A 27,644-nucleotide genomic window follows, 5' to 3' on the forward strand; every position below is an offset into this window, starting at 1 on the left:
ATTTGACAGTTCTGGCTGGCAATAATCTGTAGAGGTAAACTAAAACAAGAGAAAGGGTGAACGGGTGGTTTTGCGTGCAATGCACAGAAATGTGAGTCAGAAGACTTAAGTTCTATTTTTAGTTTTGTTAAGTCTTTCTATTTGATCTTAGGCAACCCACATAATTTCTCTGGGATAGGATTAATAACAGCTTATCTCACAGTGAACTTCTTAAAATATTAATTCATTAATATATGTAGAGCTTTATGAGACTTCTAAGTAGAAAGCACACCATGAGGCAGAATTTCCCAATGCATGATAAAATGATTCCAGGAATTGTAAATAATATAGAAAGACCTTTTTTCCCCCTTCTTTTTCTTTTTTTTTATGAGGGTATCCATTTCAAATTGTTATGCTAATAATTAATCGTTGCCAGCTCTCAAAATTCTTATTAGCACAAGTAATTATTTTTGTTCACTTTGTAGATTAAGACTTTGATCAGACACAACAAAGCTTCGCTTCAATGTAGGTCAAGTTCTAGGTCCATTGCAACTTAAAAACCCCCCCAACATACTACACCCCACCCACCCCAACCCTAAACCATAGGGTTTCTCTTATCTCATGGAAATATATTGTGTGAAAGCAACTATTCTTAGCGTTTATTTTTCCTGTACAGAATAACACGTAACAAGGAATGGTGAAATGAGAAGAATGAACTGTAGCTTAAGTATTGTTGTAGATTCCCATGTACAAGGTTAATTTTTCTGCAACTAACAAATATGGGATTTTAGTGCTCTGGGCATATGTTGATGAATACACTAGTACATGGATCTTTTGCAAACAGGAATAAAGAGTTGAAATTTTTTTTTTCAGTTGGGACATAGGATTTAAGCTATGAACTTAACTGTTCTATGGAACAGGAAACTTGTATATTCTTCCTCACTTCACCCCAGTGAAAGGACATATGTTAAGGACATTTTGGGTTTGTCACTTGTGCTTTTCTTCTACCAGGAAAGCCCAAGAGGAGATGATTTCAGAGCTCAGGCAACAGAAGTTCTACTTGGAAACACAAGCTGGAAAGTTAGAGGCCCAGAATCGAAAATTAGAAGAACAATTGGAAAAGATGAGTCACCAAGATCACACTGACAAGAACCGCCTGCTGGAGTTAGAGACTAGGCTGCGAGAGGTGAAAACTTGGGTTTAATCCCTTCAAAGAAACTTAATGAATTTATCCCATTTTGAGTATCATAGTGAGAACTAAGATTAAGTTGGTTTAGTTCTGTGTGTGATAAAAATGATATTTTAAGGTGTATTAACTTAGTTTGGTCTAGCAGTACTTTTTTCCTTAGGAGGAAAAAAAAAAAAATTAAAAATTGCTCATTAGAAGGAGGTAAAAGTAAGTATCAAGGATTTGTCAGTCTTAGACCTAACTGAATCTGAGCTTTTAGATCATCTTGCTTTCTCAGAATCATATTTATGGGTTTTTTTGTATAATATCCTTATAATGTTATCCAGCTGGAGTTGTCACGGGGTAGAGAATAAAAGCTTAGCTATGTACAATGACCAGCTTAACCATAGCCTTGGAGTCTACAGAATAGAAAGTAAAGGACACAACAGAATTGCTGTAAGAAAACGGGAGATCTGTTGCTTCACACACATTTTTCAGAAGTTTTCTGGAAAGGAAACTAATATGAAAATGTGTATTTTTAAAGATTTGTGAGCTGTGCTTCATTTTTAGTTTGGTATCAACTAGTTTGGATCCACTTCAAATCTTCTTTTACCTTCTCCAGTCTCACTCCACTAATTTTCAGCTAAGACTGAAATCTTGCCTTTAGCCAAGAGGGCTGGACGACCAACACAAGTCCTTGCTTGACTGGAAGTTTGTTTGGACCAGTGTAAGATTTCAGGCAGGCTTGTCACGCATCTGCAGCACAACAGACACATTCTGTTGGGATAGCAGAGAGCCTGAAGAAGGTGCTCAGGTTTGGAATTGATTTTGAGCACTGAGATCTGTTCTGCTGCTTGTTCATTTCTTATCCATTTGTGGAAATGACATGTTTATCCCTGAGTATGCCTCAAGCAAACCTTCAACAGAAGCCATTCAAATAAACCCAGAGCCACATGATCTGGTTGGTTTCTTTAAAAAGGATCTGTAGGGAAAATGAAATATGAAAGTCAACAGCAAAATATATGCAATGTTTACATACATGTAAGGATTAGTATTGATGTTTATGCCTAAAGGTTCTCAAATAAAGATTCCCAATGTCAGCACAAACTACTTCAACTTTTTTGCTTTTTGTATCAACGTTTGATATGTGATATTGGAGTCCCAGCTGGAATTATTCTTGTGCCCTTGTTGTTGTTTCAAAATGCCAGGTTGCTTTTAACTTTTTTCAAAGCAAACCAGTAGTTTTTAGGTAGTACACAAAGCTGTGTCCTTGACTTGTCAGTGACTAAGCAATCCGTCAGGATGTGATTTTTGGGATAGATGTGGCAACAGCATCTTAAAGTGAGGTTTGAAATGAGATTACATTGCCTATATTTTCTTTGTTAGTAGCTTACATTTGGATGCTACTTTGTCTTTCTTCAGGTTAGTCTAGAGCATGAAGAACAAAAGCTGGAACTCAAAAGGCAGTTGACAGAATTGCAGCTGACACTCCAGGAGCGGGAATCTCAAATTACTGGGCTGCAGGCTGCACGGACAGCCCTGGAGAATCAGCTCCGTGAAGCCAAAACGGAACTGGAGGAGACTACAGCTGAGGCAGAGGAAGAGATTCAAGCTCTCACGGTGAGACGTTAAATTCACACTATGAACTGTAGATATGGATTAGAATTATGGAGGTGCCTGTTTCATAATGAGGTTAAAATTAATTTATACTATTTAATTTTTAACTTTCAGAACAGGAGATCAGTTGTGCCTTGTGTTGATAGGGGTGGGGATGGCTAAAATGTCATATTATCTGTATCTGTATGAATGCTTCCTAGTAGTGGTTCGTTGCTGCCAAAACTGATTGATTGTTTGTAAGAGCATTATTACGTCTGTGCTGAGGTGAAAGTTGCATATGAAATTGTTATTGTTAGGGGTTTTACTCTGTGATTTACTTATTTAAATAATATCCCATGAGTCTGAAAGTACTTCATGACCATAAATGTTCTGATGATTTTTTTTTTTTTTTCTATCAGTTATCCTCCTTTCAGGATACTTATTTGGGGGAAAAAAACCCCAAATTCATAGGAAAATAGTGTTGTTAGCACCGTAATTTTATTCCAATGCTTATTTCATTAAAAATTGTCATGTGTGTCTTGCAGTCTGTGGTGAGGTGTGTGAATGATATAAAGGAAAAAAAGTTCAACCTCCCTCCCCCTTTTTTTCCCCCCACTCTCAGTAAATGGAATTCTAAATTGTATGCTGCTGGTTGCTGTCTCTTGAGTGCAAAAAGATGCTTTCAAACTGCTTGATTCTGAGAAATATTTCCTTCATAAAAGATTCCCATGGCTGTGGGGGGAGCGAGTGGAGCTGCTGCTTTGGGTGCCAGCTACCCCCCTGAGCAGCAGTCTTTAACGACCTTCAAATCCAGTTGTTTTGAAGTGTTAAAAATGTGCATTCTCTTGCTCCAGCAGCATTTGATCAAAGGACTGTTCTGAATGTTTCTGCCATTGCTAGTTTTCAGAAGGGATGGGGTCTCAGCTCAGATAGGTGCTTGTATTATGTTGCTGCTTTGGGTAGATGAATGGGAGAACCCTTCACTCCGAGTTGCTATAAAACGGGTACGTGCTGGGAAAATACAACAACATCAAGGCTTAAGAATAACTGAAAAGAACTAAAAAGGCATCAGTTTCCTTTTTTGCTCAAAACTGAGGCGGTCCCCTCCCAGCTGAAAGCTTTGCATAACGACTAATATCACCGCCAATAGGATGGCGATGTGCTGGGCATCTTTCCCCTACACCCCTACTGAAACAGATGAATGTTTATGACCTGTGTTCACTCAGTTATTACTTCGGTTAATTTGGCAAAATGGTAGTGCTTTTAGGCCAGCTGTTGTAAGATAGTCCAGTGTGGTGGGCTTGAGAGTATTTCTGTTACGGATTTTTTAATATACTCGAAATTTTTCACGTTGCCTGTTATGGTAAGATAGCTTTTGAGCTCTCATATCTGACTTCTGCTGGGCAGTTTTTTCCTGTTTAGTCTCTTGGCTCTAAGGAAACTATTCTGAATGAAGAAAGGTTTCTGGATGTGCTAGTGCACTAACCTTTCATTTGTTAAGTTTTCAGATAGCATATGACATTAGACACTTCTTAAATCAGTTTGATGAATTTTGAGAGAGGCCATGAGGCTGAAACAAGAACACTTTTGCTTTGTCATGCTTTGCTTGTAAATTAGGAGGTAAAATGGTGCATGCAATACTGCATTCTTTAAAATAAGTGTTTGCACTTTTCCATACTTTGGATGCAGACTTCCAAAGAATTGATTATTATGTTTCATCACTGCTTTTTAGAGAGGCTCGGGATTAAATGGTACTTTATGGTAGGATTCAGGTAGATTGGCAGAGCTCTTTGGGATAGCTTGCATAATACTTCATTATAGTTTTTCTTTGCAAGCGTTAAATTGCATGCAGTATTTATTTTATATGAAATACCAATCTGGATATGGAAGTAAAACCAACTCAAATTTAACTGTCAAGAATGTACAAACTTTACATGGAATTGACACGTCTTCTGGTGACCATTTCAGATGGCACCTTTTACGTATTTGGTTCTCGAGTTTGTACATTTTTCTAAAATAGTTCAGAATTGGGAGCATAAGTATATTTTGATTCAGTAGAATGTGACGTTTGCTAATCAGTTCTTTGCCACTCCAGAGTGCTTTCATAGCCTGCAGCATCTGCCTTCCAAACTTCGCTTGCTGGTAGACTGTTCTGCAGTTTGTTTAGCAACAGCTGTTGGATTCGAATTCTAATGTATGAAAAATTGATGATTAACTTCTTACCTCCTTTAGGCACATAGAGATGAAATCCAGCGTAAATTTGAAGCCCTTCGTAATAGCTGCACAGTGAGTATTAAATACAGATCATTGAATTATTTTGAAATTAAGCATAAGGAAACAAACAATTTACTTATTTAATCCTTGATGACATTAGTTCCTAATGTGGACTTCTGGCTTCAAGGTGTTAGTAGGAGCTAGACGGATTGGATTTGATTTCTTTTAGGTTTCAGGTAAACCTCAATTTTGAGGTTTTAGTCTGATTGTGAAATTGACATTATTCTTCTTTTTGGAGAAGAAAGTAAATTAAAATATCTCATTGCAGTGCAGCTAATAAGAATGGTGTAGCAGCTGCAAAAAATGATTGTAGGTGAAGATCTTTTCTTCTTGTGAGCAGAAAAGATCTACCTGTCCAAATCCTGAGCTGCATTGTAGATGTAGGCCAGAGTGGAAGAGCCTTTATGCTACTCTGGGTTTTAAGGAGGACTTTAACACTGTTTGAAGAGGCGAGAAATGTTACGGTTCCAAATAATACTTTGACATGTAGTCATCTGCTCAAAGAGCAGAGAGGACTTTAGTATCTATGTTTGCCCCTTCTATAGCTTGAGATCTTTTGACATGTTTTTCGATTCATTTCATCAGTCTTGGGTTTATCAATAGGGATTCTCGCAGATTAACACTATCTTCAGACTTATGATGCTTGATGGAGAGCATCTGTCTTCCAATGACATGAATTACAAAAGGCCCACAGTCCTCTGGATCAGTACTGATTGCCTGTCTTTCTAAGCTTTATCTCCTCACCCCACCCTGTAAACAGAACTTAATTGCTGGGGTTTTTATCTTGGTTGTTCTCCAACTTCTAGCGATTTCCTCATACTTCATTTTTCATGCTGTAGGGCTAAGTATCTAACATACAAGTTTTCATCTTTCAAAAATATCTTTTCAGGATGAGGGTTATTCTGTTTTCCTCAGTTGCTCTTTAGCACTAAGCAAGGGTATTCCTCTACTCTGTTCATGGAATATACTGATATGAAGAAGTGAGGAAGTAGAGCTTACCAAAGTGTGTGAACATCTATCGAAATGAAATCCTGCGCAAGAAGCTTTACTTTTTGTTCCCGTCTTCTTTTCTTAGATTGATGCTCTAGCTCCGTATGTGCTATCATATAGCTATTTTATTTTGTTCTTTCTTGCCATTCATAAAGAACAACAGCTTTCTATGACAATGCTTATGTGATCTCCATTCAGGCAAAAAGCAGTTGTGGAAAATCTGTAGCTTCTTTTCACTGCATGGTAGGCTGCCTTTCAGAGGTCATAACTCATTATCTAGTAGCATTTTGGCTCCGTAAGTGTGGTGAGCGATCTCCAACAGTGAAGAGTGACCCATAACATTTCAAGAATGTTGAGAGCTTCAAAGGTTCTGCATAAAAGGATTTCTAGAAGTGTTGTGTATTGTAGGCCCTTCACTGGGATAAGTGGGATCAGACATCCTCATCAATAAGAAATTAATTAAATAGTTCCTAAATGAATAATACATGCTCATCATACATTCTCTCTCCAGCCCAGGAAAATGCATGTATAATTTAATTGACTATGGATAGAAACTTCGTCGTTCTGTGTCATGAGTAGTTCTAGCTGTCCATCCTGCCTACTGAGGAGCACTGAGAGAAAATATAGGACAATCCTCTATTGACAGTGAGGGATCAGAGAACGTTAATTATGGTGCCTTCACCAGATATTTCAACCTCAATTTTATCTATTATGCCGACTATGATGCAGGCTTCAGGTTTTGGTGACCATGTGATTCTACTTGAAGGTGATTAGAGTTTATACTCTCTTAAAAATAACACTTAAGGGAATAATTGTAATATGCTGCTACTTATGCAGCATGATAATGAGTGGGTTTATTCTCTCAGCAAGTTTTCAAAGATATCCTTTTTAAGCTGAAACAAACTCCTTGAACTATGCTGGCAAACTTTGGCATGGAATTATTTTTTATTTAATCTTATTGGGAAGCCCAGAACACTGTAAGAATTATGAAAATAAGATTAGACGGGGAAAAAAAACCTGAAAGATTGAAATACTTCAATCTGAACATTTGTAGTGTTCAAAAGATAAATAAAAATACTTAGTCTACCTTCTTTGCTATTTCTTCTGTTTCTCTAGCTTCACAAAGATCACAGCTCCCAGTTGTAGAGAAGGCTTAAATCTCAAACGTGTGTCTGCTTTCCCTGTGCCCTCATCGCACTCTTGTTCTTTCTTTTGCTGAGGTCTCTGGCCAAGTGGATGTTTTTTTAGGTTCTCCTATTTGTTCATTTTAAATTTGCTGTGTTTTGGGGTGCATATATAGGGACTTGCTATATTGTTGGTTGTGATTTCTGCCTTGTTTGTGAATTTATATTCAATTGCTCTGATAGCTCTGCATTGTTTCATCTCCTGACATCTCTTTTTTTTCTATTGGGATTCAGAACGAAAATGGTTTCTCTGTCTCTCAATTGCGCAGGAAATAATAGGACACATAATTACAATAAAAATTTTAAATTATAGTACCTGCTGTACACACACAGAGATGCACAGAGGCACACACGAAGAGCAATATTTTATCATAATCTTCTCACAACGATAGCTCATCTGGCAAATCTGTTGAAGGGGAGGACTAGTTCCTGACATTTAAAGAATTATTTGATCAAGAATATCATCCATTTGAGTGTTAGAAGTGTTTTCTAGGCAATCGGAAAAAGATATAGAAATAAAAGACATTTTCTTAAATAGGAAAATATATGTATTCGTCAGTTGTTTCCACCTGCCTCTAAATTATGACTTGTTGTTGGATCATCAACACATTTGAAATTAAAAATGCAACTAAGTTATCTAAGTAATACTAGTATTGTTTCAAAACTAAAACATTCAGTAAGCGGGCAGTAAAGTCTATAAATATTTGGAAGAAAAGCAATCCTATGAAGTTTTTGCACTCAGCTTAGTGAAATACTATTGCTGTTCCAGGGAACCACCATCTGAATCTTGTAGGGTTTTTTCAGGTACAGGCTGCTGATTTTACTCTCGCAGGGAGAGAGGCATTTCTTAATACAAATCGGATATCGCATTTCCATTTATTCAAGGTTTCTCCAGTAAAACAAGGTTGATCTCCCCTCCTTGAGGCTCTTTTGTCATCATCTTACGTTTCCGTCTTAAGCATTTCTGCACTTGTCTGTGAGATTGGATATTGAGGCATTAAAACTGCAAGCCCGTTAGCCCCATGTCTAATTGTAGTCATGCATAAAGTCCTGCTGACTTTGGTCTAAGTCCTGATTCCACATTTGCTCAATGAATTGGCATACAAGAATAATCTGTGTTTGTGAGAACTTCCAAAATGATGTCTAAAGATGCTATATACTTCGATGCTAAATTACGTTTCAGAGCAAAGGGATCTTGCCCACTGTAACAAGGCTAATACCCAGGCAAAAACTTTTCTGTGGCTTTGTTAAATCTGGAGTGGGGGAGATAAATTGGGTGGGAAGGGTTATCCCTGATTCTCATTTCACAGAAAATGTGATGGCAAATGGTAGTTATAGGCAAAAGTTATAGGCTTTGTGGGTTTTGTAGCCTAACAAAAAGTCAGAGGCTTCTAGAGTGTTGATGAGGTGTTGCTGTAAAAGAGGCTAATGGGACCTTCGCCACGGACGACGGCATCATCATCATCTCAGGATGAGGCTCATGGTTGGCAGAGGGAGCTCGTCTTCTGGCAACTAGGATGGAGGAGTACCAGAGACTGTATGTTTTGATAATGAGTTACTGTGGAAAGGAGAGGAATGCAGAGTGTGTGATGTCCTGCTGCTCTGCAGCCACAGATGTTGTCTGACTGTGGAAAAGGGAAGAAAGTGAGGACTTCGTTGTTGTTTTTCAATCAAATGGGTAGAGATACAAGACTGGTATCTATCTGTAGCTGTGTCCTTTAAGAGGCTTGGTATTGTGCTCCATTGCAATGGTTGGTAGAAAGCTAGAAAAGCTTTGTCTCTGGGATCCAAATGTGAATAGGTTAAGACGAAGTGACTCTGATGCATGCTCTTGCTTCCTCCTCACAATAATTTGGGGCTGAGAGATAGCTTTTCCTTTTTTCCTCGTTACTTCTGACAGCTAGCATTCTAGTAAAGATTAGTGGGGGTGAGGAGGAGTGGAAATGGGTAGAGTAAAACTATGCATGAATCTGGATGTTCTGAATTAAGGTTGCATGGAAAATTGCGTTAAACTCCAAATAACTTGCTGCTGATGGCATCCTGAAACAGTTAACCTTGCTGTGTCCTAGCATTTTCCTGCATGCTTGTTGGTGGCGTCTGAGAACTGGGACGTCTTCATGAAGGAATAAGGTTATGGAGAAGTTTGCAAACTGTGGTTAGCGGTATTCTAAAATGGCTTCCTTTTCTCCTTTCCCTCATTATTTTGCCTGTGGTTTTGATAGGTGGAGCATATGGATTAAATTTTGTACGTTGTGTCTGATATGCAAACCTAATCATCATGGCCCTGAAGTGCTTTTTGCAATGATATTTAACTTGTGATCCATGCCTGGAGAAGTTTGTAGGGCCGGTACAATAGCTGTGAAACGGCGCAATCTCACAGTCGAGAAACACTTTGCTTTTCTGAAACTATGCACTGGGGAGGGACTTGTACTGAGTACGGTCATTTTTGCTGAAGAGCTGTTACGCTTGGGTTGCTCTGTAGTATTTAAAAATGAGATAGAGTCTTCTGTAACAGTATAAAGATAAGTTGTGCGCTTAGACGTGGCACGTAGTGAACAATCTGCCAAGATTAGTGTGGTGTAGTTGGATTATATCTCTATTTTGTGTATTAGTTGTGATGAAGATGTGCATAGATTGAAGAGAAAACTTCAGTTGCTCAGTGAGTGATGATACAGTGCCACAGATAAGGCTGCCTAGATTGCCTAGAATTGCTTTTCCAAGCTTTCAAGTGTTTGGTTGTTATATATAAAACTATATGATGGGTTTCTAAAGGATATAATAGTGTTTTCCTACAGATTTTCCTTTAATATACTTAGAAATTTAACTCCAGAATAGCTCAGGGTTGGTTGGTTAGTTTATCTGGGTTTTTTTTTGCCTGGGAATTTCCTTAACTGAAAAGAAAAACACCTAAAGCTATTAACTCTTTTCAGGTACAGGATTCTGGCATAGGATGGATGGATGTATGTATGCCTAAGACAACATTTCTTGTCAAATGTCTTTTTTGATCTATGTTTTCTTTCTTCTTGGTTCCCAGGACAGGCATCTCACACCACGTCCCGTTTTCCTGTGTCAATATTACCCGTTACTGTTTAGTCTTTATCGTATTTATAAGCTCTGTAACCCTGTTAGTTTACATACCTGAAGATAACTTTTAAAAATTGGATTTGTCAACAATTTTCCACTTTCCTCATGAAAAAAGGAAAATTGTACTGAGAACAAACTTTCTGTCTTTAAAAAAAATGTAAAATCTGTCGATCTTTATAGATTACATTATATAGGTTATAATATATGTGGGATTTAAGCTAAGCCATTTTGGAACTGTCAACAAATATACCTTTAGGAAAATATTCAATAAAGGAGATCACGTCACTTCTTCTGGAACCCTTCTTTCTTAACTGCTTTGTCTTTCATTTTCCAGAAATATCCTACTAGATAAAGTGTAACAGGGAAATTTAAAATGGTGTGGTTTAATTTTAGTTATATTCAGGGAAAGAAGTCAAAATCTCAGAATACGGCATAAAGGTGAATGGGAGCTTAACTTCCAGTCCTTAGGGGATAAAATCAACTTGAAATACAGCCAGTTTTAAAAAATGAATTAAGTAGTTTGACGTATTAACTCTGCATGTCACCCTATCAATTTTGTGTTTTCCCCATCTCTGCTTTCTTGTATTTCAAACCTACTTTAATAGTTTTTATAGAAAGTACTTGTATTAATATATAAAATTTATGTGGAAGAAACCATGGATGTATAAAAGATATCTTAAAACTGCCTGGTACTTGGTGTGGTTAAACATAGAAATAAAAAACAAGTAGTAGATAAAGAGATTATTTTATCTGGCAGTTAGTAGAAATCACAGATGTTACTTGTAAGAATGGTAGGTAAAACACTGTAAAAACAAATGTTCTTTTGTTCATTTTTGTCTGTATAAATACACTTCTAAGTTCTTATCCCTACAGCAATATAGACACTAACACATCCGTATGATACAGTCCGTGGTCTTTGAAAACTTGACACATACAATACAGAATAAAATGTATTTTGAATAGGGCAGTGAGAGTGCCTGAGAAACAATCACACAATCAGATTTTCATCAGAAATGTTGCATTATAGAGCATGAATCATTTTGATTTGAGCCTAAACATATGGGCAGCAGGAACTCCCTTTCACCCAGCAGGGAGAAATGTCAGTTGGACTTTTTCTGCTGACAGTTTAAAAATCAAATACTGTTAATTTAGATCTAGGAGAGGCATGGTAAAAGGCTGCCAATGTATGCGTTACAGAGTCTTCAAAAAGAAATGGTTGTCATCTTTCCAGATAGCTGAGAAGAGATGTATGCTCTGTGTTCTGCTGCTTTAGATATTTAAGTCCTTGGCTTGTGTAGGAAATTGGAACGTTTAAATTTGAATGTGGCCAACTGTGGTTTGGGACTTTAATTTTTCCCATTTAATGAAATATCTTACTCATTTTTCTTTGACATCTAGGCAAAAATGCCTCTAGAACACGTTTGTAATAGTTGAATATGAATTGTATAGAACTTTCTAATTTCTGAAATTCTTTTTATTAAGCTGATTTCAAGATTATACTGAGGTTTCTTTCTCATCTGTTGTGATGATGTTGTTTTTGAGTCAGGAGGAGGTACAGGTTTTCATCCATCCAGTGTTTGTGGCCTTTCATTCATAAAAGCCAAATGGGACTGTGAAAATGGTATACCCTTGTTCATCTTTTTCTTCAGATTGAAGGGGAATGTGGTTTAAAGCATATAGTATAATGCTGTTCTGATTAGACAAATGGACGCTTTGACTTCATTAAAGGCAAGGCTGTTGTCCTTGTGGCGATTTTGCTTTTCACTGATTTTCTGTTAGTCTGTTGTGCTGCCGCACTTTTTTCTGTCTTCGTATATCCCGAGCTGCCATCTGTAATGCTGTTACTTTGATAGAATATATTTCTTAAAATTTTTCTGCTTTTCCTGGTTACATGCAGTGTTACATATAGCAATATAAACAATTGCTAGGCAGATTAATCAGATTGTACTGCCTGTATTGCACCTCTTGTTCAGTTTTCTTAAACATCACGCTTTGAAAGCCCCTCTGAGAGGTATTCGCCTCGTTTCACTTAAGGGAAAATTGAGGCAAAAAAAGGTAAAGTGCTTTGGTAAAGGCACGCTGTAAGTCATCAGCAGATCTGAGAATACAGCCAGAACTCCTGACTCCCAATCCAGGGCTTTGGATGTGACAGTTCTCTCTCAAGTAATAAATCACATTGCAGCATATTTATACTCCAAACCAAATAGAAAAAAAAAATCAAGCTAGTTTCTGTAAGAAACAAAATGGTATTCCTCATCAAAGTGCACATGTGCATAAAATTTACCATTACCATATTGGTTTTGTTTAAATTTGAAAAAGAAAAAAAAAAGCCACATTGTCTCCTTGCTTGGCAATAAATGGTTCTGTGAGAGGAGAACGCTTTTTCAAAAAACTGTACTCATTGACATGTAATTTAATTTATTTTTCTGTCTAGGTGATTACGGATTTGGAGGAGCAGCTGAACCAGCTCACCGAAGACAATGCAGAACTGAACAATCAGAATTTCTTCCTGTCCAAACAACTTGATGAGGCCTCAGGGGCCAATGATGAGGTTGTCCAGTTGCGAAGTGAAGTTGACCATCTCCGTCGGGAGATCACCGAGAGAGAAATGCAGCTTACCAGTCAGAAACAAGTATGGCTTTTTAAGTCTGGATCACAGGCTCTTCGTGATGGCTAGCTAATTATCTGAAAGGCAAAAAATTCTTTTAAATCTGGAAACCTATGAGGAATGAATATGGTTCCAGGGGCAATGGCTTAAAACCATTTATTGTTTAAGCCTTCCTTCCCAGAGCAGTTGAGTGTATGGAAATTTTTGGCATTTCCCATTGTGTTTTTATGCAATTTTATTTAGAAATTTTGCACTCTGAAGATATTGTAACTTAGAATTATTCATTTTAATTTTGTGACCCTGGAAATTTCAAAATTTTCATAATGAGATAGATCTGACATTAACGGCAGTCACAAGTGAATGTATGGAAGCCTTGAAATAAATGGGTTGCGATTTACCAGCTTATGTTTGCTGCCAATTTGCATGTACTGTAATTTAAATGGTAAGGCTGAAGCTTAAAGTGCACGCTTGATGTGGGATGTGAGAATTGATAGAAGGATTTATTTTTAGACTATGGAGGCCTTGAAGACAACATGTACAATGCTGGAAGAGCAAGTAATGGACTTGGAGGCTCTGAATGATGAACTCCTGGAGAAAGAGCGGCAGTGGGAAGCATGGAGAAGTGTTCTAGGGGATGAGAAGTCCCAGTTTGAATGCCGAGTTAGAGAGCTGCAGAGGATGCTGGATACTGAGAAACAGAGCAGGTCTCTCCCCCCTCCTCCTCCTTTTATTAACTTTTATGAAAATTCTCTATAGAAGCTAGTACAAAAATTATATTTAGAAGAGGATATGGGAGTTGGAACTAAATATAAATTCTTGTGAGGTAGTTCTAAAAATGGTTTATTAGTTAATAGTCATTCACCAGTGATATTGTTCCTTTTGTTGCTTTGCAAGTGAGCGATTCATGGGGAGTGGTATTTATCATTGTAACTTATAAAATGTCTCGATTTATTATCTTTTACTTTATTATATGAAAAAATAGTCTTTGCTCCCAACTGTTCCTGTGGGGTCTTGACATTTTCAGGCTGCAGTTCTAGCAGGGGCAGGGAGAGGTTTATGTAATATCAAAGTGTTGCAGCAAACAGTCTGGCTGTATAAAGTAACATCTTGAATTTGAGGCAAACCCCTGAAAAGAGTTATTGATGCCATTGCACGCTAGGAAGAGGTCAAGCCCAGGAAGGAGTTAGGTAACGTTATTTTCCATTTTAATACAGAGTGAGAGCAGATCAGCGTATTACTGAATCTCGCCAGGTGGTAGAACTGGCTGTCAAAGAACACAAGGCAGAGATTCTGGCCCTCCAGCAAGCACTGAAGGAACAAAAACTCAAAGCCGAGAGCCTTTCTGATAAGGTAAGCAACTTTCAACCCTAGACTTTCATAATTAGACAAGATACTTTTCTAGAGGTATTACTTGTAGAAATGCGATCTTTAGCAGCTTTTTCAAGATGTTAGAGCAAATTAAAAAGACTGGAGGTCATAGAACAGAATTTTATCTTCAAGCTAAAGACCTCGAACTTCCTTTTGGAAAAGACTAAAGCTGAAAGCAGCCTATGATGTCTGGAGTGTACAATAAAGTCCTTCAGTAACTTGATATCTGCATTTGTGCAATGGCAATGTTGTTTGGTTGGTTTTCTCCCTTACAGTAAGTAAAGGAAAAATGTCATTTTTCTTTAGTGTGTGCTTGGTGAAGTTGGATTTTAAGATTGTGGAACGGTGCATTTATTGGTGTTCTATGTTAATTCTGACCACCTATCCCACCTGCCTAGCTCAATGACCTGGAGAAGAAGCATGCTATGTTGGAGATGAACGCACGCAGTTTACAACAGAAGCTTGAAACAGAAAGGGAGCTCAAGCAGAGGCTTCTGGAGGAGGTAACCTTGGAAATTCATTTTATAACTTCAGAAGAAGGTTCCACATCTTGAGAGGGGGAAGTTGTGCGATTAGCAGTGTTACACATCCACCCTTCTCCTATATAACTAGAGACATTAATAAAGTTGGGGGGGTTGTTTTTACTTAAAACTTTGCAAAGTGTGCGGCCGTGGCATGGAGCAGTAAAAGTGAACTGCTCCTCAAGGGAAGGTGAGCTGCGAGCCAAGGGTGACAGCAAGTCAGGCAAGGACAGGGACCTTGCAGCCGGTGGGCACAGTCCCACAGTAGCTGACCAAGAACAACAGAGCAGGTTTGGTGAAGGTAAGCAGGTTCAGCTAGTGGCCCAGTGATCATTACAGAAGCCTGGAGTGATGAGGCATATCCTGGGTCAGGTCTGCAAGACAAGGTCTGTGCCCAGGCACAGTGTTCTCAAAACATAGCTCAGACCAGACCAAGAGCAAGGAATATAGCTTAATATTGGCTCTGGAGCCAATACGCTGAGGGTTCATGAGTGCAGGCCACAGGTGAGGCTTCTCACAGCTCTTTTTTCATAACTTAGCTTGGTTCACAGGAGTCTGATCCAAGGCTGCACACCTTCACCATATCAGTGAGACACTGAATGCAGGCAGCCAGAGCTGGGTAGTGGGGGAAGCGGTTGCAGAGGAGGATTTCAAGGGAAGGGTGGTTACAGGCAAGTAGACAGGGCAGTTAGAGCCTTTTGGTGTACTTGGGTTACTGACAAGTTTTCCCTGAGTTGGAGACTCCAGTATGCATCACAGTAAAAGGTTTCTGACTCTTGTTTCATAACATACGAGCGTTAATGGTTTTCATACTCGGACTTTCTCATCAAGGAAGTATAAACCTGAAAGAATTAGGAGCAGTTTATCATGTGCCCTTTTCTGTTGTTAGTTGGAGACACAGACGTAAATAGTTGGACATAAGTTTCCTTATCTTATATCACTATAGAGGAAGAAGTTTATACTGGTTTATAGGAAAATTTTTTTTTTATTATTACAAAGTGCTGAGATGGTTTCTGGTGATTGTATAGAGAGCTTGAGAAAATGGCATCAAGAGATTCTTCGTGTATGTGCAGTCTTATTAACCAAATAACTTGAACATGCAGTTGAAAGAAATGATGTTGCTACAAATTAATGTAAATACACTGCATAGAAATGCCTGTGTAGTTCATAATGCATTCTGCAGGGGAGGAAAACTTTTAGAGCATTGTAATGTTTCAGCTATTAAAGAATTGTCTGTTTACTTTTAAGTTCTGCAGTGACGCTAATTTTACAAGGAATGGTAACATTGAATGCCTTTTATTTAAAAACAAGCAATCAACAAAAGCAAAACATTGGCCTGTGTTATCCTCTTAACAGCAGGCAAAGCTGCAGCAGCAAATGGATCTGCAAAAGAATCACATCTTCCGCCTCACTCAAGGTCTGCAAGAGGCTCTAGATCGAGCAGATCTTCTGAAGACCGAAAGAAGTGACCTGGAATATCAGCTGGAAAACATTCAGGTGAGGGTGAGAAAACAGTGAGCAGGACTCTGTCTCCCCATCCTTTAGGATGTGATCTACCATTTCTGTGTGACGCTTTCCTTATACTGTTTTTTAGCTCTGTTCTGCTATTGAGTTATCTGTTTGTTTATTCTGTTAAGATGAAATTTCTTGTATGTGTGTGTGGTTCACAGGTCCTCTATTCCCATGAAAAAGTGAAAATGGAGGGCACTATTTCTCAGCAAACCAAACTCATTGATTTCCTGCAGGCAAAGATGGACCAACCAGCGAAAAAGAAAAAGGTGGGTGAATAAGGTTTGAGAGGCATGGAATGCAATGACGGTTTTGTGATTAGTTACGTGCTGTGTATTCATAATACTCTGTTTTATCTTTCTTTGTGTAACACAAATGCGTCCTCATTTAAGAGCATTCTGAGTTGCTGAACACAAACTTTACTAGGCAGAATGTGTTCTTTGTGGCTTTTTCAGTATTTTGTTATTCTTGCAATACTTAGGTTACAACCCAGTAGCTACACCTCAGTGAGGCTGTAGGAATACAGAATTTTAACCATGCTGTTTTGTTTTTTATTTTAATGGTAAGTATGTATGTGTGTATGAGCATATTGTGTATCTAGAGTGGTTGCCTTGTAGTTACAGCATAGGATTGATTAGTCAGGCGATGTGACTTGTCACATCTTTGTCATAAGACGTTCTGTCATTTTGAATTTAGTAATTTAATTTTAACGACGTATTTTGAGATCCTCTGTTTAGATGCTTTCGGAAACTCAAGGTGTGAGTACTAACAGGTAACGTACGTCCCTCTTTAAATTAATCCATATCTCAACATTTTCTCTCCAGTGCCAACGTGCACTAAAAATCCATCCTTACGCATATCAGAATTACCATTAGGCCCTCTGGCCGGACTGCCACTAGCTAGTTTCACTTTGCCTAGTTTAAGCCATCTCTTACTAGGAGTTAGGAGTTGTCTGTGTGTTTCTGTTGCTAGGGCCTGTTTAGTCGGCGGAAAGAGGACCCTTCTTTACCCACACAGGTTCCCCTGCAATACAATGAGCTGAAAGTGGCACTGGAGAAGGAGAAGGCTCGTTCTGCTGAGCTGGAGGAGGCTCTACAGAAAACACGCATTGAACTCAGATCTGCTCGTGAAGAAGGTAGGGGTTAACAGAAAAGGTGAATCTGGAAGGAGGCGCACGTTTTTGGTCTGAAAACGTGCTTTAATTGTGTGCCACTATAGCAATAACATCTGTTGTTTAATTCTTATCTACTGCTGTGAAGATGCAGTAAGGCTACACTTTTTTCTGCGGGTTGTCACCACTGAACGGTTACACAGAACCACTGCTCTGAAGTAGTGCTTCATATTGGTTATGTTAATGAGTGGCATTTATCTTGTCTATAGCTGCTCATCGGAAAATATCAGACCACCCTCATCCATCTACTCCAGCCACAGCCAGGCAGCAGATCATCATGTCTGCCATAGTCCGCTCACCAGAGCATCAGCCTACTCCGATCAGTTTGCTCGCGCCACCCTCCAGTCGCAGGAAGGAATCTTCCACACCAGAGGGTAGGTTCCTGGTGATCTTTTCTTTTTTTTCAGTCTACTATTTCAATGCTATCTCTTTTTTTTTAAATTTCAAAACCAGATTTTTGTCATGATAGGAATATCAGATGATAAATCTTGCTTTCGTTTTTGGTTTAAAATTCTCTATTTGGGTTATATAATTTATTTCTGAAAACTTCAGCCATAAAAAGTAATTATTAGCATGAATTGTTTTGAAAGCATGTTTTTTTCAAAGGAGTATGTTTTTCTGTATTACTCTCTGCATTGATCAAATGGATTTATGGCTGTTCCCTTAGCAGTTAACATTTTTTACTTGTGTAAACTGCAGATTTGTTCTGCTAAGCAGAAGGATTCTATCGAGACTTTTGGTAAAGGGAAAAAATTTCAATTAGGCATAAAAGGAAGATACCGGGTCAAAGATGACATTGGTATCCTGTTAACTAGAAAAAGGGGATACCTTTCCATGTCCTTGAGAATGGAGGGGAGAGAATCATCAGAAAAAATTAAAGGATTGAGGGCTTTGCTCATTTATTCTTAGTTAACCAGCATTGCAGAGCGAGTGCTGAACCCAGAGACTCTGAACTCAAATCTTTAGCTGGAAAAAGCCAGAACCCACAAACAGGTCCAGCCATCGCAGATAGGTGCTGGGGTGGCAGAGGGTGCTATAAGGATGGGTAACGTTGGCACGGGAAGGAGGACGCATTCATCAGTAGAAGAGCATGCCTTGAAGGATAAACTGTGTTCAGTATAAATCCACTAGCAGGGATTTTAGGTATGCTTTAAGATATGCTGGCACTGATGGTTAGCACGAAGGCTGTACGAGGAAGGCCTGCTGTGTATTGATTACAACATTGGAGGTGTTGAAGGGTTTGTTAGCTATAAGCAGAATGGAGAGATGAGTTTAGCACGTTGTAAGAATGGGAGCTGAGTGCAGACTTGAAATTTAGATGGTTTGATTGACATAATCTTGCGACACCAAACATTAGCCATTTCAGTTCTCCAGTCTGTTCTCAAGTGGCACATTCTGTGCATCTGTATAAGGTAATTACTGAGGTGGTAATGTAGCTTAAGATTTGCAGATTGCGAAGGAAAATGCTGTCTACGTTCAGCAGGGCTTTGATAGAGATATATAGGCACTTTTTATTACCTTGGCCTTAAATGCCAAAACCCACTATAATTTTCATCTCTATCACAGTTTTCATCCTGATAATAAATTTTGTCACTTCCAGAGTACAGCCGACGCCTGAAAGAGCGAATGCATCATAATATCCCACATCGTTTTAATGTGGGGCTAAATATGAGAGCAACAAAATGTGCGGTGTGTCTGGATACTGTGCACTTTGGACGGCAAGCATCTAAATGTCTGGGTAAGAAGAGTGTGTGCGTAAACAAAGTGGCACTGGACGGTAGATGAAAAAGCATCAGCCGTCTAGAGGAGATTTTCAGTGAAAGCTGAAGAAAAGAGGAAGTATGAAGACTTCGAAACTATTTGGTGCAAACATTCTACATTAGAAAACATCTGATGGTTTAGAGTAGAAGGAGATTCTTGTAAAAGCTGGGGTCTGTGCTTGGAAGTTGAGGCAGCTGTGTCATGATTTTTTTTGTCATGTAACAGAAGTTTTTCTCTGTCCTTTTGTCAGAGTGCCAGGTGATGTGTCACCCAAAATGCTCAACTTGCTTGCCAGCTACTTGTGGACTGCCAACAGAATATGCCACGCACTTCTCTGAAGCATTCTGCCGGGATAAGCTGAATTCTCCCGGGCTGCAGCTGAAGGAGCCAAGCAGCAGTCTGCGTCTTGAAGGATGGATGAAAGTGCCGAGGTACAAACATGAATCTTGGTGCCGTATCAGGTGCTGAAACATTTGGAGCAGTTCCTTATATTATCCTGGCTCTTACAATGTGATAATTGGTACATACCCATTACAATTACTTATTAGCACTGAAATTTGTCATTCTGAGAGTTGCATGCTTGTTTTATTCACAATCCAAGCAGAAAATCCAACATGGCTTTGTGCTTTTTTTCTTCAGGAATAATAAACGTGGGCAACAGGGCTGGGACAGGAAGTATATTGTCCTGGAAGGAACGAAAGTGCTCATTTATGATGCAGAAGCAAGAGAAGGTAACTTAGCATTTCTAAGAACAACACTTTTTTTAATCTTCAGATATTGTTTGGTGAGTTGAGAGGCTTAAAGATTGTTACCGCTTGCTGTGGCCACATGTAATTTAGCTACATCTTCTGTAATGAGGCAACACTGTTGTTTTTCTAGACCCTTAACGGTTTTATTGGCTGGTATGTCATAATAATCCAGCTGTGAAACGTCCAGTCTGTATCCACTTCATTTTGCTATCACAACTATTATCTTGCTAATTACTTGTTCGTTCTTTCTTCATCTGTCCCCCCCCTTCTCCCTGCAGCTGGACAGAGGCCTCTGGAGGAATTTGAGCTCTGCCTTCCTGACGGTGACGTAACTGTTCATGGAGCTGTAGGAGCTACTGAACTTACCAATACAGCAAAGACAGGTGAGAATCTTATGTAGATGAGGTCAAACGGATTTCATCTGGCTTGCCATCGCTTGGCATTCTGTTTAGCTGAGCAAAATTTTCTCCCTTTAACTTTTATTCTGTAACTGTGTAATTTGGAGGTTACCTCTATTTGAATTAGGTGAATAGGTCAGTCATCTAGGTTTAGTCACACGTGGGCCGTTGCCTCTGTCATGGTAGTTGAACTGTGAATAATATCGTAATCAAGCCAAATGGAAGTAAATTTTAAGAGTTTTGTAACATACTTAAAAGCACTCGGTTTATTTAGATTTCTTCTCTCAATGCTCGCTATCACGTGTGAAGTGTCATAATTCATGCCACCATTGTGCTCTAACCAGAAAGTCTAACTTAGAAATACTGTGGGGTGTATACAGTCTCTTATTATGAAAAAATGTTGATGTTTTGATTTGTATGTATTGCATAGAACTGATGAAAAGATTATGTATGTCTTGACTTTAACATTAAAGGATACAGCTTGTTAAAAACAAAGGTTTCCATAACCAATTTTTACAGGTTTTTCCTGAACAGTACAGGGAAAACTTTAGTCAAGTGGCTGTTTTTGTACTTTTTTTTCACAATGGTATTTCTTCCTCTTTTGAATAAAAGGCAAGAAATGATTTTTATTTAGTAGAGACAGCATTGTTTGTATGGATTGCATACGTCCAGGCAATATTTAGCTTTAAGTAGCTAGCCTGTGCAGGACCTGTAAAGGAGAAACCTATGTATAAGTTTCTATGGTAACACATCAGAAGTACAACTTCTCTCCAATGAGGCTGAAAGGTGTTGATTTTAAGTCCGCTGACAATATTCCAAAAACTAATCTAAGTCTTATTCTATCTATATAACATCTCAGATGTGCCATATATCCTAAAATTGGAGTCTCATCCACACACCACTTGCTGGCCTGGTAGAACACTCTACCTGTTAGCACCCAGCTTCCCTGACAAACAGCGCTGGGTCACAGCACTGGAATCAATAGTGGCAGGTGGGAGAGTTTCCAGAGAAAAAGCTGAGGCTGATGCTGTGAGTATAAAAGTTTCATTTAATAATAAAATATTCTGGGAGGGAGCAGAGTTTTGAAAAATAATTTTTCAGTATTTGACATCCTGAGGTTTAACTTGAAGGTAAGTTATTACTTCTGCCTTATGATGCACAATATGAGTACTAGGAAGCTAATTCATTGTGAGACTGATGCTTCATGTTACAATACCCTTCTTCAGACTCGGGGCGTATAGTAAGAACATCCCAAAATTATATCTCTGTAATTTCAGCAAACAGGAAAGGAAGAAAAAGCAGTTAGGACATGGTTGAAATCCAATCGCATAATGCGATTTGGATTGAATGTTGGATTGAATGGAATGAGCAAACCTTGAAAGAAAGAAACAAGCAAAAAGCTCCCTCTTACTCCATTCTTACGGAGTCAGGGTTTTTAGTTTCGTGGGGTGGGGTGTGTTTTTTAGTTTAAATTTTAGTCCTGGTAAGAATAAGAGGGCAAATTGAGTCGGTTTTGTTTTGGATAGCCTTTTTCATCATTGTTGCACTGATAACTCTCTATTTTCTGATAAAATGTTAGCTTTGGAGGTAGGGAATATCTAACTAGCATGAAATGTCTCTTTTCTTGTGCTAGCATTCCTTTGTCTCTAAGAAAAATACACGCTCCCACCAACGTTTGGATGGGTTTTTTTAATCCTTCCCCTAGGAAAATTTCACTGCTGCATTGCAGGAGATGGGGGAAAGGGAAGGGATAGGGACAACAATAGATTCTATCTGAGTTTAGGTTAATTCTGATCAGTTTGCCTGACTGTGTTTCAGGTAGATGAAAGTTTACTAATTCTTTTGTAGGAGGTATCCTTGCAACTTTTAGCTTTCTGAGAAAAAGAAATCTGTGCCAAGTGTTTTGCCTGTCTCAAATGATGACCGTACATTGTTAAAATACTAATAGAGAAAGAGATAAAGATTAGCTCAACAAAAAAAAAATGTATCTTTTTGTCATTTGCAGAAATTGCTTGGAAATTCCCTGCTGAAGCTAGAGGGTGAAGACCGTTTGGATATAAATTGCACAATGCCCTTCAGTGACCAGGTAATGACAATGTTCAGTTGGGCCTCTCTGAGTATCGGGTATTCCAGTCATGGAAATGGTACCTAAACAGCAACACGTGTAATTATAGACTTGTTTGTTGGTTTGTTTTTCCTCTTTTCTCGTAAACAGTATCATCCAAGTTCGCTCTTGGAGCGTTCCTTGTTCTCCTCATGCAGTCCTATTGTTCTTTTTTTCCTGTTGTCACTGTAGGTCGTACTGGTGGGTGCAGAAGAAGGTCTCTATGCCCTGAATGTACTGAAGAATTCCTTAACGCACATCCCAGGAATGGGTGCTGTCTTCCAAATTCACCTCATCAAGGACCTGGAGAAGCTACTCATGATAGCAGGTAGGGGCTACGTGTTGCCATTTGTCCTGCAGTAAATACGTGGTGATTGCTCTGTACTGCGGTGCCAAAGGGCCACGCTTTCCTGGAGATTCGTTACAGGCTTTTTTTCTTTTTTTTTATCAGTATATTGTCAGGAATCAATTACTGTGGTTAACACAGGGTTGTCTGAGGTTTTCTTGTAAATGAACATGTGAAGGAAGGTTCGGTTAAACCTTCACGAGAAAGTGATTTCTCAGTTTCCAAAGCTGAGGGAGGGATGGAGGAACCACAGACAAAACATTTCCAGCGCAGGGGTTAGTTGTCATTTTAAGGTCAATATAAAAAGTGTTGAGCTGATCAGTGAGCATATCTCTTCCTAATCACTACATAACTTTTCTTTTTAACGTGGTTAACCATTTGAGGACCATGATGTGATCACTGTGGCTTAAGGCAAACAACTCTTAATGTCTCTTCCTCTAAACACTAATCCATGGAACAAAATTGGGACTTCTTTTATGGTTTGTTTAAGATTCCTTATGAAAGGAACACTAGCTTTAATCTCTCCATCTGTGGTTTTCCAGAGATAATCCTTCCTACACTGATGTAGGCATGTTGAACATTAGGGCGTATCTTCATCTGAAAGCCCAAATTATCAAGTGTCTATATGACATTTGTAGGGAATGAAAAACAAATTCTCTCTCTTGTTCTGTTTGTTCTGCGTTTTTTCCCTTGTAAAGATTTAACCTGTCCATGCTTTATTGTGGCAGTGGAGAAAAAAACAATTGGAAAAAGAAAATCTCACACAAAAGTAGGAGAAGGCTACGTTACTGTGTCCCCAGACTTCTGAGAGGAGTTGGGCTTGGTCTATAATGCAATTTATTAGGGCGCTTCTTGGAAATCTGTTGCTGGTTCTGTTGGCACAGAGAGGCTAAAGCACCTTGTACTTTAAGAAGTTCTGAAGGGTAAAAGAAAACCTCCTGCCTAATTTTGAATAGTGTCCTAACGAGGCCACAGTTGTTATGATCTAGTAGACCTTGGCAACACTAATAATCCACAGAGAAAATGGCTGTTCTCCCAGTGGATTTACTGCCTGTTGTGTGGTTGGGTTTTTGTAAGTTTTCTGTTTCACTTTTAATAGCAATAATATGGAATGAATTCTACATGGTACCTTGTGACTGTTACCACAGTAACAGCCGGTAATGATAAGCTGCTGCTTAGGTAACAGAACGGACTTTTGTAGAGAATAGGGAGTTTTCCCTTCACGAAATGTAACCGTTTTTGTTTCCAGGAGAAGAAAGGGCCCTGTGCCTTGTTGATGTAAAGAAAGTGAAGCAATCTCTAGCCCAGTCTCACCTCCCAGCCCAGCCCGATGTCTCACCAAATGTCTTTGAGACTGTCAAAGGATGTCACCTGTTTGCTGCTGGCAAGGTGGGATACAGCTCCCTCGGGCCCCAGACCACCCTTTAGACTGCGCTGAGCTTAATATTAATGAAATCAGCATCTTTATTTCACTGGCAACAAATCCAACGCCTGTATTCTTCGTTTGTATCTTTTTGTTCAAATAAGAAGAGTATAGGGGCTGAAGAGAGGCTGAGCTGGGGACAGTATGGAGGATCTACTACTAGTATGAATAAATGCAGTCAGGTTGACATGATCGTGTGGCCTGAACTGCTACATAAGAAGAAATGCAGGATGGCACAGCCTCCTCACAGCTGACTTCCATTTTGAGATTTATAATTAGTGAATTCCATCCACTGTTTGTTCTTGAATGTCATGTAACAATTTCCAGGCTAGCAAATTTACTTAGGTGTTTGCGTCACTTGATAACTCTTGATATTTACATTAATTCCCAGTCTTAGTCTAGAACATTTATCCACAGCAAAAATTCTCATTAACAATTACTTCTACGGACTACTTTGATAACAAACCGAGCATCACTCATTTCGAAGTGACGGTTAAGATAACAGTTTCGGGGGTTCAAGTTTAGACCTAACCTTCTTATCCCTTTTAATGAAACATTTTTCTGTGGAAAATCTTCTAATTTTTTATTAACTTCTTTCAAGTATAAAAGGAATCAGAAGCAATTCAAATTCACATTCTTTTTTGAGAATGTGAAGCAGCTTTTCACTATTTCACTAATTCACAATAACTACGCTATTAAAAATGTACTTGCTTGTCTCTGCAAAGTTCTTTTTGTGGCAAGAGGTTCTCAGATCCGTTTCACACACTCAGCATTAGAACTTACCCTGTATTACCATCCTGAACTATGCTTGTAATCTTCCTTACAGGTTGAGAATGGTCTTTGTATCTGTGCCGCCATGCCCAACAAAGTGGTTGTTCTGCGATACAACGAGAGCTTGAGCAAGTTCTGTATCAGAAAGGTAAGCTTGGTCACTCCCTTCAGTAGTTCAGGTAATTCAAACATTGCACCAAGACTTCGCTTTGGAGCAAACATCTTAAACCTTTTTGCGTGCAGAAGGAACATTTTTTGTCAGGTAAAATGATAACAAATTGCAACGTGCATGGACTAAAATTGGAGTAGGCCGCAATTTCCTTTAATAAGAGTTGACAGATTTGGAGAGATGCAGGACACAATGGTGATTTTTTGAGATACCGGACTCAATATCTCGGTATAAGCTTTAATCATAACCTCACTTACTTACCCAAAAAAAGCTTTCTTCTTAATTATCCAGCAGTGTTCCCTCACCTCTGTTGTCTTTAGAGAAATCCATAGGAAATGACTTGTCCCTCCTGTGCAGTTAAGGAAGGAATGGGTATCTGTACCTGTGAAAATCAAGGGGTATTTGGTATCATTCCATCACAGGATAGGCAGCCGTTTCCCACACGTACCCTGATACACGTGTACGTTCTTCTGGCCAGTAAGACGTAGGTGGCCGTGTAGCCCATGGCCATGTACCCCCCTCCTCTGTATGTCACCCTGTCTACCTGCAACACCGGCACCCCGCGGTACTGGTACAAGTGTTGCTTATTTCTGCCATGCGTGGGAATGGGGTACGAAAAGCAGACCTACGGCAGCTCTTCTTCACACAGCCAACTGCAAGCAGATAATACTCGAGCATCTAACCCCTGTTCCTCTTGAAGACAAGTCCAATGAACTGTCATGAATAAATTTTATATGCTCATACGCATCCAGAAAAACCCAACATCTTGGGGTTCTCTCCTCAGAACAGAGGTTAAACACTGCCCGCCTTAAAATGGGCTGGTACCCAGAAACTCATGTCCTCTCCAGTTCACAAGGTAAGGGATCTTCAGGTCAAACTGCATATCCCTGGGAGTTTCTGCAGGTTACTTTGAAGGCACCATTTCAATTTACAGCTTGACTGAGGCTTTTATCCCCAAAGTGCTACACTTGCGCTGCTGTATGGGAGCAGAATCAGCACAGTGACTCACCTGCTGGCCTCCTTGGAAGTAAAGACTCGATGGAGAAGATCTTGGCACAAACAATGTGGATGGCAGCAAACCTGGAACATCTACAAGCATTGTAGCTGATATCAACTCTTGCTCAGGGTGGAGCAGCAGCTGGCAGGAAACACTGAAGATGCAGCGTCACCGTCCTCTGCTAGTGCTGCCACTCACCGCTATAGAGCCAAGGGCCTCCACAAGGGCCTACATGCAAAACGTGCAAAGGCGTGTTTTAGAAGACAGGTTTTCCTTATTTTCACTAATCCAGACAACTGAATTTAGATCCTAACAAGATGGCAGCAAGCCCAGAATGTGCTCTTCTGTTCTGCCAACTAAATTTCCAGATAAACTAGGAATTATGCAAGGAATCTTCTCCTCAGAAGATCTGGGGATCTGTGGGTTGTGTCAGGCTAACCTGCAGCTGTTCCGTCACTATGCAGATCATGGTGGACAGCAAGTCTGTGTTACGCTGTACAAAGGAAGGAAGATTGTGTATATTGGTCTTCCTTTTGCTTAAGGAGCCATCAAGCTAATTTCTTAGGTGTTAACAGCAGAGCTGCTTTAGGGAGCTGATTGTTTCTGTTGGGGCAATCACAGTGATGGACATGCCCACGGAGAAGAGTTTTGCTCCGTGGGTTATAGAGAGTTTGGGACTTGACTGGGGTCAATCCTGCTGCAGTTGCCTTAGAATCGTCTGTCTGTCTCTCTAGCAGCTGTCCTGATTCCTGGTGACTTCCAGGCTAGGAAGTGATCGTTGCAGCACAGCTATTCAGGAGCTGGGAGGGTTTTGACTGATAGAATTCCTAGTGACAAGTCTGTCATTCAGCCCTTAAAACGGCTCATTCCTGGTCTTAGATGATCTCCAGACACTGTTCAGACACGCAGCCGTTGGCATGGCTGTGACCTGCTGTAAGGAGGGAGCCACTCCCTGCTGCTCCAGAAAACTGAGCTACAGAGCAGAAGAGCATCTTCAAGAATAGTGTGTTCTTCCAAAAGGAAGAGGTTCGTATTAGGGTTAGCGGCTGGACTTGCTGACACGCGAGGCTATATTCAAGCAAGTATCACTTCCAACAAAATGAAACTCTTTCTTCTAGCAAGAGTGCTTTTCCGTATGCTTTTGAGAGACTGCTGGTGACTTTGAGGTTGCCGTCTCTCCCTTTTATAAAAATAAATGTGGCAATATATAATCTTCAACAATAAGTAAAATCTGTGAACTGTTATAGGGAACTAATATTGGTCCATACTTTCCTCTTTTCCAGGAGATCGAAACGTCTGAGCCTTGCAGCTGCATCCATTTGACCACTTACAGCATCATCATTGGAACCAACAAGTTCTATGAAATCGAGATGAAGCAGTATACGCTGGAGGGTAGGAGACATTTCCTGAGAAACGCATCAAGTGGCTCCACAGATTCTTCTGGTGGGGCTTTTCTAAAGCAGCTTAGGAAAAA

The 27,644-nt window shown here is 39.4% G+C and overlaps 1 protein-coding gene and 1 long non-coding RNA gene across 3 annotated transcripts in view; one reads left to right on the forward strand and one right to left on the reverse strand.

The window, feature by feature from the left end:
* The window catches only part of CIT (citron rho-interacting serine/threonine kinase), a 141,098-nt gene that overhangs the window by 109,317 nt on the left and 4,137 nt on the right, over positions 1–27,644 (forward strand). For both annotated transcript variants that reach the window (XM_054219220.1, XM_054219219.1), the window contains 21 exons: positions 991–1,165; positions 2,570–2,767; positions 4,976–5,029; positions 12,710–12,907; positions 13,394–13,587; positions 14,098–14,233; positions 14,650–14,754; positions 16,129–16,269; positions 16,443–16,550; positions 17,254–17,416; positions 17,662–17,826; positions 19,053–19,190; positions 19,464–19,644; positions 19,853–19,944; positions 20,241–20,345; positions 21,220–21,389; positions 22,366–22,446; positions 22,657–22,792; positions 24,060–24,199; positions 25,060–25,152; positions 27,454–27,562. In XM_054219220.1, the coding sequence (XP_054075195.1) occupies positions 991–1,165; positions 2,570–2,767; positions 4,976–5,029; positions 12,710–12,907; positions 13,394–13,587; positions 14,098–14,233; positions 14,650–14,754; positions 16,129–16,269; positions 16,443–16,550; positions 17,254–17,416; positions 17,662–17,826; positions 19,053–19,190; positions 19,464–19,644; positions 19,853–19,944; positions 20,241–20,345; positions 21,220–21,389; positions 22,366–22,446; positions 22,657–22,792; positions 24,060–24,199; positions 25,060–25,152; positions 27,454–27,562 (2,882 nt within the window). The remainder of the gene's footprint in view (positions 1–990; positions 1,166–2,569; positions 2,768–4,975; positions 5,030–12,709; positions 12,908–13,393; positions 13,588–14,097; positions 14,234–14,649; positions 14,755–16,128; positions 16,270–16,442; positions 16,551–17,253; positions 17,417–17,661; positions 17,827–19,052; positions 19,191–19,463; positions 19,645–19,852; positions 19,945–20,240; positions 20,346–21,219; positions 21,390–22,365; positions 22,447–22,656; positions 22,793–24,059; positions 24,200–25,059; positions 25,153–27,453; positions 27,563–27,644) is intronic.
* LOC128916934 (uncharacterized) lies at positions 19,587–27,458 on the reverse strand. The gene is made up of 4 exons (XR_008469099.1): positions 26,183–27,458; positions 25,435–25,555; positions 25,017–25,139; positions 19,587–19,898 (listed from the first exon to the last, which is right to left on the reverse strand). It is a non-coding gene; the product is annotated as an uncharacterized LOC128916934 (long non-coding RNA).

This window comes from Rissa tridactyla, chromosome 13 (assembly GCF_028500815.1).
Source record: "Rissa tridactyla isolate bRisTri1 chromosome 13, bRisTri1.patW.cur.20221130, whole genome shotgun sequence".
NCBI classification, from domain to species: domain Eukaryota; kingdom Metazoa; phylum Chordata; class Aves; order Charadriiformes; family Laridae; genus Rissa; species Rissa tridactyla.